At 41.9% G+C, this 17,402-nt stretch overlaps 1 protein-coding gene across 1 annotated transcript in view; it reads left to right on the top strand.

Annotated features, from left to right (window-relative positions):
- The window catches only part of taok3a (TAO kinase 3a), a 51,980-nt gene that overhangs the window by 7,138 nt on the left and 27,440 nt on the right, over positions 1-17,402 (top strand). The window contains exon 2 of the mRNA XM_030359208.1: positions 14,693-14,935. Coding sequence (XP_030215068.1) covers positions 14,801-14,935 — 135 coding nt within the window. The 5' untranslated portion in view covers positions 14,693-14,800. The remainder of the gene's footprint in view (positions 1-14,692; positions 14,936-17,402) is intronic.

Genomic DNA, 17,402 nt, shown 5'->3' with positions numbered 1-17,402 from the left:
GACCTTGTCACTGAATATATTTGAAAAACAAAACAATGAGCCATACTCGTGCAATAGATTACAAGATGCCATTACACAACATCATCTGGGACAGCAGAGCTACAGTTTGTAATTCTTAATCATATTGTGAGGTCTTCTTTCTGAGCCACGAGCCACTCTCGTTTTATTTATATGCAAGGCTCTACTCAGAGTCAAGTACTGGCAGTTTTTTTCTTTCCTCCACAAACAAATATGTACAGTACAAAGGAGATTTACCCAATGAATTATGGATTGGCTGAACACAGGAACATGAGCATGGTGTCTGCTCGGGTTGTGAGTGCTGGGCTAAAGAAGCCAACATTGGTATTTCGAAGTGTCCAGGCCCTTGCCCAAATCTCATCTCCAACTCCAACACATTCCAAATGCATAATACCCTGTGTTCCACAATACGAGGGTTGAAGAGGACGACAATGACAATAGGGTTATTGTATTTGGTGATATTTAGGATACATATTTCTTTTTTCAAAGATGGCCATTGAAAGATTACTTCCATAATGTAGCCCCCGCTCTATACAGGGCCAGTTACCCAGCTTGTAATGATCCTGCTACCAAGCAGCTGTCAACGTGATAGAAATAACGTGATAGTAACCAGAACTATCTTTAATAGAGCCTAAAGGTGTTTAAGGCTTGATGCTTTAGATGTAGAGCTGCATAACAATGCACATGACATTTCTTATCCAATCAAACCAAATCCAAATCCAATCAATGCATATGTTGCCTGAATACCAGTCTCATATGAGATACCTTGTTTTGTGACTTACTGGGCACTTTAATTAAAGATGTAGCCTGCTTGGCATTGTGTGTGTCTTGTTTGAGTTGAATGCTGGCACCAATAATTAGTCATACACCTTTTGGAGTTTATTAAGACTACATTCATCTAAATGTGCGCATGTTAGCCGCTAAGTACTGTACTTAGGCTTATGGTTAAAGGAGAATCCCCCTCGTACATTGGCTTGCATTAGGTGACTCCCTCTAAAGTTCAAACACATGCTACTGCATGTGTAACCTCTGAATAGCTGATATATTTATTTAAGTTGTCACCTGCTGATTAAGTGCTGATTCGACACACCTATCCTCTAATTGCAAGTGAATTGAATAGACTGTAAACGTCCCTTCAATTCAGAAACAGTTACCAAGCCCCAGAAAGAAAACACCTGAAAGCATTTCCTAAAGGCCATATATGACTCAGCAAAGCAGCAGAAAAATCACATTGTTACCTACAATTATTTCATACTTTTATTATTTATTTTGAGGCTAACGGAAACATCTTGATGCATAGTTTGCATAATGCATTGTCATACATGTAATGCCCTATGGTTGCCCCCATTAGTGAAGATTATGAAGCTATTTGAGGGCAAGCCGTTCATAAATGATTTATTTATTAATTTGTTCAGAGAATCCGTTTTCTTTTATGCCATACTACGGAGGGGGTAGGGGGCTCATTTCTGTGCACTGAATTAATTCCCAAATTAATTGCAGGCAGACTTAACGGGGGATAAAAAGCTGAAAAATCCTAGGGCCTAACACCCATGGGTCCACTCCCACTCCCTGTAAACACCAGTGATGATGTACATAATTTATACAGTCAGTGTGCGTATTTGAAGAAGAAGAGGAGGCAAAGCACAAGGGAAATGACTCATTGGCCTAGATGCATGTTTCCTTTTTAGAGTTTCTCTGCATGATTTAATCTCTTGCTCGTTCCCTCATCCTCTCTGCTGGTTGAGGATATCCTACGTCTTTAACAAGGAAGAGTCAAGTTAGGCTAAGAGATGTGCACTTCCGTTTTAACTAGCTATCGCCTACATATAGCCACATTTACACAAACCAGTACTTTCACAAGCATTGTATGTAGGCATACCACATCCACCAAATGCAGTGTAGTGTGGCCGCATTCTGTCCTGAGACGGTCTGAAATGCTCCAAACCTCCCTTTTTTGTCCTTTTCCCCTCCAACATAAAAATCACATGCTTTTGAATAAAATGGTTCCCAGCGCCCTGGGAGTCCTTGCTATAAATGTAACGGTGAATCATAGTGTCCTCCTCATCACTGTCCTGAAATTGGGTATGACATCATTGTTGTCTTATGAAGAACATCGTGGATGTCTCACCTGGGTGCCTTGCTCAGAGAGGTTGACCTATACCAGCAGGTAGGCAGACCTCATCCACGTCATGCAGGTTGACAGTAGCCAGGGGCCGAACCGATGATTGACAATCGCCATCGATATCTTATAGATATAGGTTGATTGGTCATCTCCAATTCTGGTTATTTTAGATACAAAACTCAGAGCAAAATCCGTTATTTAGGATTAAATAAAACTGCAATTTGAGACATTGTGTGTGTATCCCTTACTGAAAGTAAATTTGGTAGTGTGACTAAATTGTTTTGTGTCTGTTTCTTTTGTGACGATAAGCTACTGTGATCAGCAAAGTCAACCAATAGCATGATGTGAGTGTGTATTTAAAACATCAATTAAACGATTGCAAACATCATAAATTCCATGATGTGGGTGTGTATTATGAAAATCATCATCAATCTATCACTCAAGGACATCTTTTACAAGGCATTGTTTAGACCGTCCTGCTTTATTTCATATGGCCTGTGCTGGATAAACTCTTGCCCCATCTGGTACTCGGGCCATTAAGATGCTTATCTTAGAATAGAGTCCCTTCTATCTTCATGGAAAATGGTCTAACCTGTAACTTAGATACAGCAACGAGTTGCACAATATGTTTTTGTGAATATCCAGGTACATGTCTTTTACACACAATTTGGTTGGTGCTGAATATTCTCAGTTTGGTCACAAATAATACTTTTATCACACTACACCCGGAAATGTTTGTATAAACTCTAGATTTAAACAAACATGGCCACCGTCCTCATGGCCACCCATTTCTCTCCAAACGCCTCTTGGTTACAGGTTAGAAGCATTTCCTGTGGAGTTATATGGGACTCTATGATGAGATTAGCATGTCAATGGCTATGGAGTACCAGATGGGACTAGATGAACTCAACATTACAAGAGAGCCTCAGAGGAGAATAAGACTGTTGTCCTGGGTCAGCAAACTCCCTCTGTCTCTCAGGATGATCCGTAGCTAAGCACTAAATGAGGGGAAACTTGACTCTCCAGATCGCCCTAGTTTGCTTCTCATGAAGTGGCGAAAGCCATGATCACGTGAGGGCAGAGTCAGCGTGACTCCGCTGTTCCCCGCACCGGAGCTTGTGTCGGGCTTGTGCCATCACTGCCTGTCTGTTCATTTGTCTCTCTTCAATATTTTATGCCACAAAACTCTACATGCGGTTTCCCCTCCCTCTTCCCCTGCGCGATGCATGCTACAGAGCATGCAAGTATGTTTCCATTCATCTTGCCACCGCTCTCTGATGAGAAAGTCCTGTTGGGCATTGGAGCTGTGTTTTTTAAATGGCACTAACCAAAGCTCCTCCTCCCTCACCTGTTTGTTCGTACACACAGATACACGTCCACATTCCTCTAATATGCACTACCACACACATCCATCACATCCCTCTGTATGCACTACCACGCACATCCATCACACCCCTCTGTATGCACTCTACCACACACATCTACACTACCCTCTCTATGCACTACCACACACATCCATCAAGCCCCTCTCTATGCTCTACCAAAAACATCCACATCTGTCTTTGTCTATGTGTGATCTATTCTATTCTATTCATGTTGCCTAATATTTATTGCATGCATGTTGACACCTTTGCGAAGCTAGATGGTTCAGCTTGCAGGCACTTGCTTTGATGTCAATGGCATAGTTACGAAAAACCCAACACGAGGTCACTAAAATACATGTATTTCAATGTATAGTATGTATTTCAATATCAACGTGCGCATTGATCTTGGCAGAAGCACAACAGTTAATATGGAGGCTGAAATGCCAGACGCGACACAGTGGGTGTAAATCATGGTTAATCCATACAGGCCACTCACGTGTCCTCAATCTCACACACCACGTTGCTCTTCACTCTCAAAGCCACACTCTGTACCACACCATTGAGGCCTACTTTGTATTAGTGCATGTGTTTCACATGCCTTTCTTTTCCCTAGCAATCATTTTGTATTGGTGCAACAATGCCAGATTTATTCGCCATCTTGTTTATCTTCCTATCAATCTTTTGTTGCTTGAAGCCTTTCTGTGATTGGGTAAGGCTTTACGCTTCTGCAGATATGAGGAAAATCAGTATGTTGTAATCTGAGTGTTTATGGCCTTGTCAAACGTTCAAGCCCCACTCAGAGGTCAGGAATATTTCTAAGAGTTTAAAAGTTCATTGTTTATTAAGCCTAGTTTTCTATAGGGCCAATCTTTTTTTTTTGTTTAACTGTCCCGCCAAAACATGAGAGAAGGCAAGGACGTAACAATATTTATAACAATAAAATTTGGCTTCTGTTATTGGTACTGTTAATTGGGCAGCAGTGGCTCAGGAGGTTAGATCCCATGCTCTTCCTGGAACTATAATTTTCAACAGTTGTAATATGCTTTAGAGGGGACACAGGTCTGAAAAGGGCTACAATGCAATGAATTGATAATTGACTTGCATGTAACCCCTGGTTTGAAAGTCCTGAACATGAGCTTAACCTAGCAGGCCAACATTAAAACTGATAGTAAGAGGAGGTATTGCTATTCAGCAATATCTCTCTTTATGGAGGTCTGATTGTTTGGAGTAAAAATACCCTGCTTTGTTTATGGAGTTAGCAGCTAATATCGTCTGTCTGTCCACGCAGTGAGTATTTGGCCCTATCATATTGATGCAGTCTGTTGTTCTCATCTCATCTCAATTTGTTTGTTCCTAGATGGACACACCCTGCTCCCACCTGTGGTTATGACCTTTATATGGACAAACCTTTACCTTGATCTGCACTCCTCCCACCATTCTTTCATGTTCTATAAAGCCGTGTGTATCTTCTTGATATAACCCAGACCATATACCTGAACAATATGAGATGCACTCCCAGTCTGGAATCGTTAAATTTTGTAGAATATTTTTTGGGCAATTCTCTTTGTCTTATTTAGTCTCCATTGAACCTTTTCTACAGGTTGATTTGGCACAGTAGATAATGATTCATATTGACTGGTCTTTTTTAACACTTACTAGCCTATTTTATTTTCAATCCTGTTTAACCCATGAGTTATTATTATAAGTGAAATATACCAACTGAAATAGCTTCACTGGAAAACGAAAAACTTACTAGAATGGCATAACACAATAAGTCAATCTAATGGCCATCACGCTCTTGTCAAAACTGTAACGGCACAACTTCCCCCCTACTAGACTCATCACTCATGCTGAGCCAACAGGATTAGTGGGCGTGATGTGCTAGGTCGACAGCACCACCTTCATCACATCCATTTAGCCGTGAAGGATCTAAATCTGAGTGCATTGTTCTGTAGCCTACATTTGCAAATGCTGGTTATGATTCTGTGGTACTTTTCTATGTTAAACGATAAGTTAACATCTAGGCAATCACCAGCCCTGGGGTCAACATGGGGATTTATTTATAATTAGCAACCTCCTCCCTACCTCCAGGCGACGTTGATTTGCTGGACCACATGGTGGGACACGCAAACACAAAAAATACCTCAAAATGTCCCAGATTACCCAGGATGTTTTTAATATCTTGTAGGGGGACGTCTACTCCACATGTGTGTCACACACGTTGACTCACTGGACATTCACACACACTGTGTGTGAATGTCCAGTGATTCATTTAGAGGAGATCGTACCTCCAGGTTAAAGGCTTCTAAAATTATTAATCTTTCCTGCCCGCAGCCTTCACTCCCCCACCAGTATGGTAAAGATAAGTGAAAGATTGTGAACAACTTGTTGCAGTGCAAATCCTGCTTTTCTAAGGATTCTTTAAAATGACATCCAAGTCACCAAAATTGGTCAAGGCTTATTTCTTTAATTAGTGACTAAGCAAGTCGAGCAATGCAAAAATGTGTTGTCTTCTTAGTTCTGATACTTATAAGTATCAGAATATTTTTCTCTTAGGCCTACTACCATCCGACATTAAACATGAGGAAATCTACATATTAATACCTTCATGTCTGTTTTTATCTCTCTTCCTGGGTTTGCTTTTTTACCCTCAAACACAATCATGAACGCACGCACGCACACTCATACAGGTTTAATGCAGTATGCACACAAAATCCATCTGTATTTATGTATGCATTCAATCATATTAATAAGTATTCAATGTTATCTCTATATTGGACACTTGCAAAGTCTCTTGTGTCTGCATGTGTAAATACAAACCACACCTCGACATGGTTCCTCAAGACAAGTCTGGAAAGGCTGTTTCCCCTGAGCTTGGGCTTCCATACGGAAACTGTGTGTGTGTGTGTGTGTGTGTGTGTGTGTGTGTGTGTGTACTCGTGACGTGTGTAGATCCCCATTATACTTCTACTTCTCTCTATTTCTTATGCTTCTGTTTTTGTGTGGGTGTGTCACTGTCTCCTTAATGCACTGAAAACATGTAGTCTAATGGGACCCACATGCTATTAGTGTGTTCATTTAGAATGGGCCTGTATAGGAATTAATGAAGATTATATCATCCGCCTGGTTGACGATCGGATCTGTTAATGTTGAATTATAGTTGTCCCACTATTTTCCTGACACTCACAAGTAATCAGAATTGGCTTGCCTTTTCTAGTGGATGGTAGTAGTTTGTGGTAAAGATTAATTTAAAGATCAGATAACAAGTTGACACCTCAGCTTTATTCAATACTGAGATCGATAGTTACTGTTATTGCGCCATTATCAGGCAGCTGTGTTGAGATCATTGAATAATCAAACATGCACCTTTTTAAAGGCATGGCCTGCTTTCCAACTTTTAATGAGTGCCGGTGGTGACGGTGGGGTGGCAGAGAAGAACAACCTCTGGTTGCATAATTGTTTTGGTATATGGGTCATAGAGCGAGAATGAATACGTCATGAGGTCAGAGCTGTAACTGTAAACCGCAGCAACAAAGGCCAATAGGTTGGAGAAAAACACTGTTTTGCTAGTTAAAATCCCGGGCATTATGTAAGCATCGCAACATAACATATTTCTGTAACTCATTTCTTACCACTGTCAATGAAAGTTTCTTAAAGGCTAATCCTGAATTTGTAAATGCAACATGGGAACTCATTTTTAAAAAGCTACCGTTAGCGAATGGAGCATGTTTTAATTCTGCCATAATCCACTGACACCTGTGTGAGTTTGTGGTGTGTCTCAATGACGTCGCTAAGCTCTGGCGAATCGAGCCTTCAGAATCTCTAAATCCCACTTTGTTTGGGTTGTATGAAAAGTATGACAGTCACTACTAAAATAAAATACTACACCATGGAGCTTGCAGGATAACTTGAACACACCTTTTAGCTTTTCCGTGCTTTTCTATCTCTGGATTTTCATCCCGGGGGATTTAAAGCAGCACTTTTCAGATAATAAAATAATCTACACCACACCTCCCAGCCTTATGAATCATTTCAAGCCCCATCAGAAGGACCTTAACCCTCTAAAGTCACCAAACCTTTGCCTTTCTTTTTCAAACTCTTTTTTTCTCTGCAAATGGTTCTAAATGGCTTTACACTGAAAACATCAAACCATATTCGGACAGCTGCGATTTGTTTCTTATAGCCATTAACATTACAACCAAACAGAAATAAACAAATAAATGTGATGTACAAAATCATGTCTCAATTTGCTCCAGTAGCTGATCTCCGACCACTGATATTTTCTTTTATAGGGGAGTTGAACCAAAAATCCATATATCTTTCATATGTCATATGTAATTTTCAACATAGTAATCTATTTCATTTTGTCACTGTTCTATGTCCAGTGCCAACCAGTTTGTGTACGTTCTACTCTCAAGTTGTGTTCTTTTCGTGACGTCGGACAGACTGCAGTTGATGGCCATGTGCGAAAGAGGGTTAAGCTTTCCAGACAATTACTGTATTGCCAAGGCGTGTGGTACCTGTCATATGCAACATCGCTCATAAACAACGACGGTAGTAGCTTAAAAAAAGTATGCATGGGTCTTAAACGATGGGATAATGCCCTATCCCCCCTCTTTCCTAGATTCCCAAAACTCTTTAAACTAATAGTCTTAGAATTGGAGCTTAAACAGGGAGTTTACTTACACTTTAAAGTACATCACTACCACACATATATAAAAATGCTGCATTAGAACTTCAACTCAAGGTGTATGTGATTCAGGAACATAAAGTTGAATCTCCTTCCAATGACAAGCCTACACACATCTCAGTTGTGGAGTCATTGTTAGCATTGCAAGCACTGCAGTACATGTGCCTACCTGTGTAACCACAAACTGAGAATCCCTTCTCTGATTCACCCCTCTGTCTGGCATTGTTTCAGCTATTTCTCTCAATCCTCTACATGCTAGTTCTCCCTGGGCTCAGAACGGTTCAGAAGTATGGAGGTTAGTTTGTTTATGTGTGCATTTGTCTGACTGTCTTACTCCTCTTATTGATGTCTGCTTCTTCCCCAACTTTGTTCTCCTGTCCACATTCCCTGCTTCTATTGCTCCATTGTTGTTATTGTGAGTATTATCAAAGAGTCAAAGCATCTTGTGAACGTTGTTTTTTAAAGGTGCTCAGCTGAATAATGAATGTTTAATATTATTATTCTTCCATTTCTCCAACATGACGTCTCTGTCTGACTGCCCCATCAACCCGTTTTTTTTTTATGTTGTTGCTGCTCCATCTCCATTTGCTGTAGTCTTCCTCATAACAACTCAATGCTGTCTGGCATATTATCCTACACTGGGTATGATTAACCAAGCCATCGGTTGGTATGCAACCCATTGGTTGAAAGTGAATGGCTTTCCCTCTGGAGGATATGCTGATGTGGTGCAGTACACGTGTGGAATCGGATCCATTGAACTTAAACTGACCCAAGGACCCCGAGGGAGGGTTCATGATTCAGGACTCATGATTCTAATTGTCTAATTGACTCAAATGGAGATGTCTTAGTTTGATGAGTGTGCTGCGCTCTATGCATTTAACAATGAAAATTCCTATTTAGGTGGTTCTTATGTTTGTTCGTTGTCCGCAGGGGACTCTGCCTTTCCTCCATGTCCTTCCTCAAGCTCTATCGCAAGGGAAAAGTAGTCCGCAGAGAAGGAGTAGCGAGGGGACGAGTGAGGACAGAGGGTTAGGGGAGGGAGAGGAAGCGTGAGGAGAGATGTGGCCACAACTCTCCCAGAGGCTCCTGCAAGCGTCAGTTTGTGTTATAAATCATTCAGGGACACTCGCCGGGCAGCACAATACATTTTTATCCCACCCCACCCCTACCCTCTCCATCTCCTCTTTTATTATTGAACGCGGTTCCCCTCAACACCCAATCTGCCACTTGGCCCGATGAGAAAGAGGGACGGGGATGAAAGTAATAAACAGAAGGACTGGCCCTCATTGGATACCGTGGCAGAGGGGAAGCGATGGGTAGTGGCGTGGCACTTATGTCGATATTAAACCAGGAAGTAATCAGCTCATGCAGAGGTCACTTGGTTTCCTACATGTTGTACAGTGTGTGTGCGTGTGTGCGTGCGTGTGTGTTACCTCCCCACCTGCTTTTCAAGTGGTGCATGGCCCGGTCGCCGCCAGCGTTCCATTGTCACAACAATAGCTCAGCGTTGACATGGGTTTTTGTGTACGTGTTTGTGTGAGGTGTTCCGATATAATTTTTTCCTTCCCGATACCTATTCTGAATAAATACCAATACACACAGGATCTAGCTGTATGTATCAGCTAGATGCTGATGTTACTAGCATTGTAGCTACTAATAGCAGTTTTTCTTATTGTAGTGTTTTCTTACGATGACAGCAATGTATAGCTTGTTCACTTCATATCTAGATCAGTTCCATTTATAATCTATAATGATAAGAATATACATTTGTATTCTTGTAGCTAAGCGTGGGGCATCCATGTTTTCCGACTTGGTAGCTCGACGCATGTAGGTCAGAGATGACGCGTTTCCCATTCCGACTTTCAACCTCCAACCATTAATGAATGCAGCATAATACGTGCAGGTGTTTGTGATGTTCTCTGTCTGTACAGTAAATTGGCTCGTCACGTGATGGCATCGGATCGGCGCATGGACTTAATCTGTTTTATTTATGAATTTATAGCTTTCTCCTTTTGTATGAAGTTAATAATAATAATAATACATTTAATTTAGAGGCGCCTTTCAAGACACCCAAGGTCACCTGACCACCCTAGGTCACCCAAGTTGTTTTCTCATGTATTGTGTGTGCCTCTATGAGCTTGCACGAACTTTACCTGTGTCGCCCTATTTAGTCACATTACCGTTCGGAAAAGTTATAGTGCCCGTTTATGAGAATCACCGCTAACACATTAGGGGCATTTTGATAACATAACATACTGACAGACGATAGAATGGTATTAATAATGAGGGTGACCTATTTACACAGCACACACACACACACACACACACACACACACACACACACACACACACACACACACACACACACACACACACACACACACACACACACACACACACACACACAGTGTGTCTTAGATTCCAATACTCTTCCTTTCTCTAACATGCTAGCTCAATGTAGGTAAGGGCTTTATGATATTGAAACAATGTTTTGGCAGGATCTCGGCAAGGGAAACGTGCGTACACACATGCTAACACACACAGCAATCCCAGCCTCAGAGCTCTAATCGCTCTCTCTGTCTGTGTGTCTGTGTAAAATCCTAGCAGTAGTGTGGAATAGATTATTACATAATTTCTCTCTCTCCCTCTTTTGTACCGATATATAGTTCTTCACAGATCTTTGTGACTCACTCTGGCAGGATTCAGACATTTTTTTAATGTTTGATTAATGCTGAACAGTATATGACTCCCAATGTCTTCCTAATTCATGTTCCTGCCTAAAGCTGGGAGAGGAGGGGGGGATGCTGGTATAAGCTTCTAATGCCACACACACACACACACACACACACACACACACACACACACACACACACACACACACACACACACACACACACACACACACAACACACACACACACACACACACACACACACACACACACACACACACAGTGGTGTCCAGAGAGTAGAGTGAGAGAAGGAGAACTGTCCGCTCCATCCATCTGACTGTAACACGTTGCTCTCAGCGCACGACTTATGTATGCATGCGTAGAAATGCTTCTCTCTAAGTCATATCGTTCGTGGCTTGGCTATCCGAACATATCCACCATCCTCTAGCCTCACTCTTCTTTCTCTCATTTTCTGTCTATATCTTTTTCTCGTTTTGATCCTCCTTCAGATTCAAGAAATGTCTCAATGTGTGTGTTATCGTGCATGTACTGTCCCCCCCACTTCCACCGCTAGCTAAACGCTGGTCTGGTGATCTGATTTGTCCTTGTGGGTTTGATGATTGTAATGTTCACAAGCCTTATGGGTTTCCTCCGACCAGGGCTCGTGGACATTAATTAATGATGGAAGCACAGGCATGGATGAGGTGTGTTTTGTGCCCATGAAAACCGTGGACCATCAAAATATCCCATAGGATCTGTTATAACAGATCCCTCACCATAACACCCTCCTATTGGTTCAAGGCAACATATGGATGGGTGTTATAGCGACACACACACACACACACACACACACACACACACACACACACACACACACACACACACACACACACACACACACACACACACACACACACACACACACACACTTTGCTGGGATCTCTGTGTAGTGCCAGCCTTACAACCTGTTGATGCCACATTACATCACCTCACACATCAGAGAGGGGCTTTAGAGCGGTACGCTGTGAGTCCCCAGAGGAAACATGTGACTCTGTTCGTTTGCTCCATTTTTATCTACATTCCTCACTCATCCAGCTCTTCCTTTTGCTTTTAAAGGCATGCTGAAATCTCTCTTGCATGTCTCACGCTCTCTCTCGCTCTCATATGTATGTATAAATCCTTTACTACTACTTCCTCTAGGCTCTATTAAATCATTGTATCTCTGTTGAACCTTCATGTGTTCATCTCGACTATGATGGGCCTTATTCTTCGACGTTCCCCTCTCCTTGATTTGATTTTAGCTCATCGGGAGAGCTAGACAGACAGGCTGATGCAATCAGATATACTGTGGGACAAACAAACTGTTCAAACAAGCAGATACACATATAACAAATATTTTTTTTTCATTCTTGGGTCCAGTAGATCATGGACCCAATTTGTCAGTTTTAGTTGTCAGATTTCCGTGTTTACCCCATTTATATTTTTTCTCTCTGAATATTTGTGATGAACGTGACCTCTTGTACCATCCCCAACACAAGGCTGATGGAATGCCCTTGATGTGATCGCATACGAACAAATCATTTTTTTTTTATTGAACCGAGGTTTTATTCCAGCTGCAGGCCTATGTGTACATGCGCTTGGCAATTCTTTACTATACTGTAGTTGTGAAACCTCCCACCTTTTTCTTCGCACCTACTTGCAACAAATATCTGTTGATGTCTGCCTGGAGCAGGAGATGCATGGAAGCTAAACACATTGCATGTGTGATTTTTATAATTATGTCAATGGGTATACAAGGCAACCTTGTCTAATTTTAACAAATGGGTAACTTTTGATTTCAAGCCTATGAGAAGGGGAGAAATACATTTTGGGTGGTATTGAATGTAAGACCTTTTTTCTATACCGGCTCATCCAGTTCTGGTCTGCCCCACAACCGGAGTACCTTGTGTGTGTATACGTACAACACCTCGTATTATTGTTTAAGTGTCCTAGATGAAGATAATACATCAAGGATCAGGTCGGCAAGTTTGAACAGAACAAAGGCCTGCTTGAGGATAGATAACAATTCAAGACCTGATTTAGTCTCCAACATCTCTGTTTAAAACTTGCCAAACTAGTTCATGTTTGTGTCCTATTCATAATGCCCCCATGTCCTATTCAACAGAATTGGTTCAGTTTTAAAACTCCCCTCCTTGTTGCCTCTTGATATGGAGTCTCAATGTAAGCAATCATCATTTTAAATGCTGGAATCTGCTAAAAGTATAAAGCAGCAAAATGGCTGTAACAACTTCCGACGTTTGAAAATGAAGTTTGCGAGACCCAAATGATGGCATCCGAGAGCACCGTACTTGGACCACCTGACCACATCGCCGTCGGGGCGTTGCCCGTAAAGGCCTGTTCTGCTCAGTCCCAGGAATGATTCACCAGGGGAACAAATTCCTATCAAGCAGCAATACTTTGAAAGCTACTGAAAGAGTGGAGAGAGGAACAAGTCATTGTGCGCCTCCAGCCAGTCGAACACCTTGCCCGCTTATGGGTCACTTCTTCTTGAATCAGGGGTGTTTGGACTACGTTTCAGCGGTGGGGGGCTCCAGGTGCAGCAGCACAGCTCTCCTCTGCTGTTGTGTATGCAGGACAGGGGGGAAGGTGTATTTGAGGTCTGCATGATGGCTGGGTTTGCTGTAAGAGCAGGGGGCTCAGAATGATGCTGATGGTTAGTGTCTGAGCCTGTGTGGCCATGTGTCTTACTGTCTCAGCCTATACGTCAGCCCGCCTTGCATGGGGCCGGCCTGTGTGCACGGTTGTTTCACGGTTGAGACTGGGACAGGAAGTGTGTGTGTGTGTGTGTGTGTGTGTGTGTGTGTGTGTGTGTGTGTGTGTGTGTGTGTGTGTGTGTGTGTGTGTGTGTGTGTGTGTGTGTGTGTGTGTGTGTGTGTGTGTGTGTGTGTGTCTGTCAGTGGTAAGGCTAACCCTAGTAGTGTTGTCTGTGGCCCATTGGTCTTTAGTGTGTCTGTGTTATGGCCACTGTGTATGTGTTTGCATGCATGTTTGTGAAACTGCATGCGTAAAAAGGATGCACGAATGACTCAGCTTTAGTGTGTGGTGGGGGTCGCAGGGACAGGGATGCTGTGACTTTCTGCTTGCATGAGCAACAGGGCCAGACAGTCAGCTGTTTATTGAAAAAAAAGGCCACCATTTTGTGATTCCACTCAACACAGTTAACACACTGAAAACATATATGTGTTTATACAGTATACCTGGAAAGGTGGGTTCTTTATAATAAAGATCCATTTGGTGTCCAACTAGTAGGATCTTTCTCTCTCTTGGTTGTTGGAGTCTGGTGTATTGCATTCTGCTGTCTGGAGCAGTCTAGTTTAGTTTTCTTGTTGAAACAACACAGCAAACATGGACATGATGACTGTAGACACTAGGCCTAGATACACATTTTCTAGAAGGGCTCAAATATCTGACTCGGTATGACAATTAACATATATTGTATTAAATTCATTATTTTCTATTGTATTGTATTACATTGAATGTATGCACATTATATAACAAGGCATTTATTTAGCTGACGTTGATGTCCAAAGCGTCTTTAAATCAGATAAAACCCAGAAATTCAAGGATCATGCGGGTTCATAAAATTACTAAAATACGCAAACAACCTAAAGTGCTACATTTGAGAAAAAAGAGATAGATAATGTATTAATCTACCTTTGTGTGTCATGTTTGTGTATGTTTATGACAATGACTTCATGTGTGGGACCTGTGTGTGTTGAAGGCTGTTCTCTGGATGTGTGAGTAATGGTCCTTCTCTCTCCCCACAGGTCCAGCTGGCCAATGGTGGAACTATGGTGGCCATCGTGGACGTCCGGTGGTGCTAGCATCAGTGTGTGTGTGAGCGCCCTCCTCGCTGCGTAGCGCACGTGCATCCCATGATGCCGTCGTCGACGCGGAAAGGGGCGGTGAAGGACCCTGAACTGGCCGATCTCTTCTTCAAAGATGACCCCCAGGACGTGTTCTGCGACCTGCACGAGATTGGACATGGGAGCTTCGGGGCGGTCTACTTTGTGAGGAACCTTTTCACTGCGTCGCCTTCACCCATTTTATTTGTATGATCAACTGTAAAGATGTTAGGCGTAGCGTCCGGCACCTATTGAGGTTGTAGATTTGCACATTTCAAAATGTATTCAACCAGCAGCAGTAACGATACATATTTAGCACATTCAGGGTAACAGTCTATGGCCAAAATGCATTAATATTCAAACCTTAATAACTTCTTAATGCGATAGAACTGCCAAACAGGACCTCAAAAGTACTTAATATAGAGATTAACTAGCCATTTAGATCTAAACCGAATCTAACCTCTTAAGACCCAATCGCCCACCGGTGGGCGATTCGGTTTGTTGACGATATGTTTCCACTACGGAGCGACATAACCCGCTTCAACTTTCATCATTACAGACATTCTATACGTCGTTAGAAAGGGTAGAATCTCCACAATTTATTCATCCGGTTGTTTTTTTCTATAAATCATGAGCACAAAACCATAAATATTGATATTTACCAGCATGGTAAACCGGAAATGCCAAAAAACTGAGTGACTCCCTACCTTTGAAGCAATCTGAGAACCGTAATATGTGTCCATTCCTCAATTATTTATGTTCCAATTGTCCGTGAGAATCCACTGATCAAAAGCATCCAAATGGTTTTTCATAAAATTATTCCAGCTTGTGAATATCGTCGTGTAAAGTCCATTTGTTTACCATCTCCAAACTTTGTTCGTCAACTAACAACCAGACGTTCGCAGCCGTATCGATATTTTCTCTAGCTCCAGTATGCAGTTGTTGGATATGCTTGTTTTCATCACTTTGCTGGCTACAAAATAAAAGTGTTCCCGTCTTTTTCTGTTCAGTTTTCACCCCGGTACAGCCCGTGAAGTAGATGGAGCGCTCCCAGTTCGAAGGGCCAATGGGCTTTGTTTACTTTGTTTCGCGGCTTTAGTATAGGGACAGCGTATTGGCTATTGATATATCAATCACTTGGGCTTCTAGCCAATGAGTTTACCTTTCCAACGCTGCCAGGCGTGTCCAGGTGTGATACGTATGAGCCGAGATATAAAGCTGCGTCAACACGGCAGACAACTCACTTTGCGCATATTTTGCGCATATATTGTTCATATTTAGTTCTTGTCATATTTTCATGATATGGCCAATATCTCAATATGGCCATATCAAATGAGTGTGTGAAAAAATTATGTTTTGAATCATGGAGAAAGGTTTTATAGTCACCAAAATGCTTCAGTAATGTTTCCAGTGTCACAGAAGTAGAGTAAATGCATTTGGCACAATTTGGCCATTTGGAGACATTTTGGAGAGGTTTGTGCCGCCAGTGACAACACACCATAAAAACTCCATTAACTCCCCAAGGTTTAGGCCTAGAACTCCAAAATTTCTTCCAGGTGTAGTTGGCATGATGTAGAAGGTATTTGGGTATGTGTATAGGCGAAAAAAACCAAAATACTGCCGGGGCAGAACAGGCTAAAGAAAAATATTATTGGAATTGTATTATGAGAATGAAATCACATTTTTCCCGTTGATTTAGAATGATGACTAGAGGAACTACATGCAAGGCTCAGCAGTAAACCAACTCAAGTTCCTAAGAAGGAACTTCATTCTGGTCTCTATTGTGACAACCTAAAGCTCTTTAGAGGAACTACATGTTAGGCTCTCAGTGAACCACATTAATATCATTAAAGGAACTACATGCTAGTCTCTAAAGGCCTGAATGAAAAGGCTATGAAATAAAATGCCAAAGGTTTAGAGTTTCCGATCAGAAAATGGAAAAGAGAAAGTGTATAAAATGGAAATGATGGAAATGAACTGGAATTCAAATATTAACCAAAACATCTAGTCTGATGTTTTGGTGGTCTGGTGGTCTGGTGAGTTGATTACCTCAACAGCAGCCATATAGCCATTGAGTGTGCTAGGTCTAGAAATCAGGAAGTACATGCAACGCTCTCCCTAGTAATTAGTCATGCAACTGAATGGCTCTTGTTTCAGATTTTAATCAAATTAGAAATAAATGAGTGAGACAAGTGTGAGTCACAATTGGGAAAGGATATTATCATGATTATTTATTATGAATACAGATCTGCTCTCACCATTGCGTTTCTTATTCCTTTCATCGCTAATTACTCATCGCCCCTTTGACTCCAGTGCCGGGGGAAAGGGCACATCAGTGGAACATTCTGTGTTCAGAAATTAAAATTCCTGCCTTCACTTTGCAGCACTCATGCAATGAGACAGCTGATTTCACTTATTCACTATACGTCTGCGTTGTCCTAATGAGCCAAAGCCAGATGTTGGACTGGAAATACAGGCATGTTTTACGCTTTTAAACAAGAATCTCTGTCCTTTGGTAGTGTTGCTTGAGAGGGTGATGAAGAACATCATGGCAATAAATAGAGCGCTAGAGACTGAGGAGCTTATCTCGTCCGATCCTTGTCTTCTCTCCCACAGACTACCCCTGACATGC

The sequence above is a fragment of the Gadus morhua genome, chromosome 6 (genome assembly GCF_902167405.1).
Source record: "Gadus morhua chromosome 6, gadMor3.0, whole genome shotgun sequence".
Taxonomy (NCBI): Eukaryota; Metazoa; Chordata; class Actinopteri; order Gadiformes; family Gadidae; genus Gadus; species Gadus morhua.
This window is presented reverse-complemented; position numbering and strand designations above follow the sequence as displayed.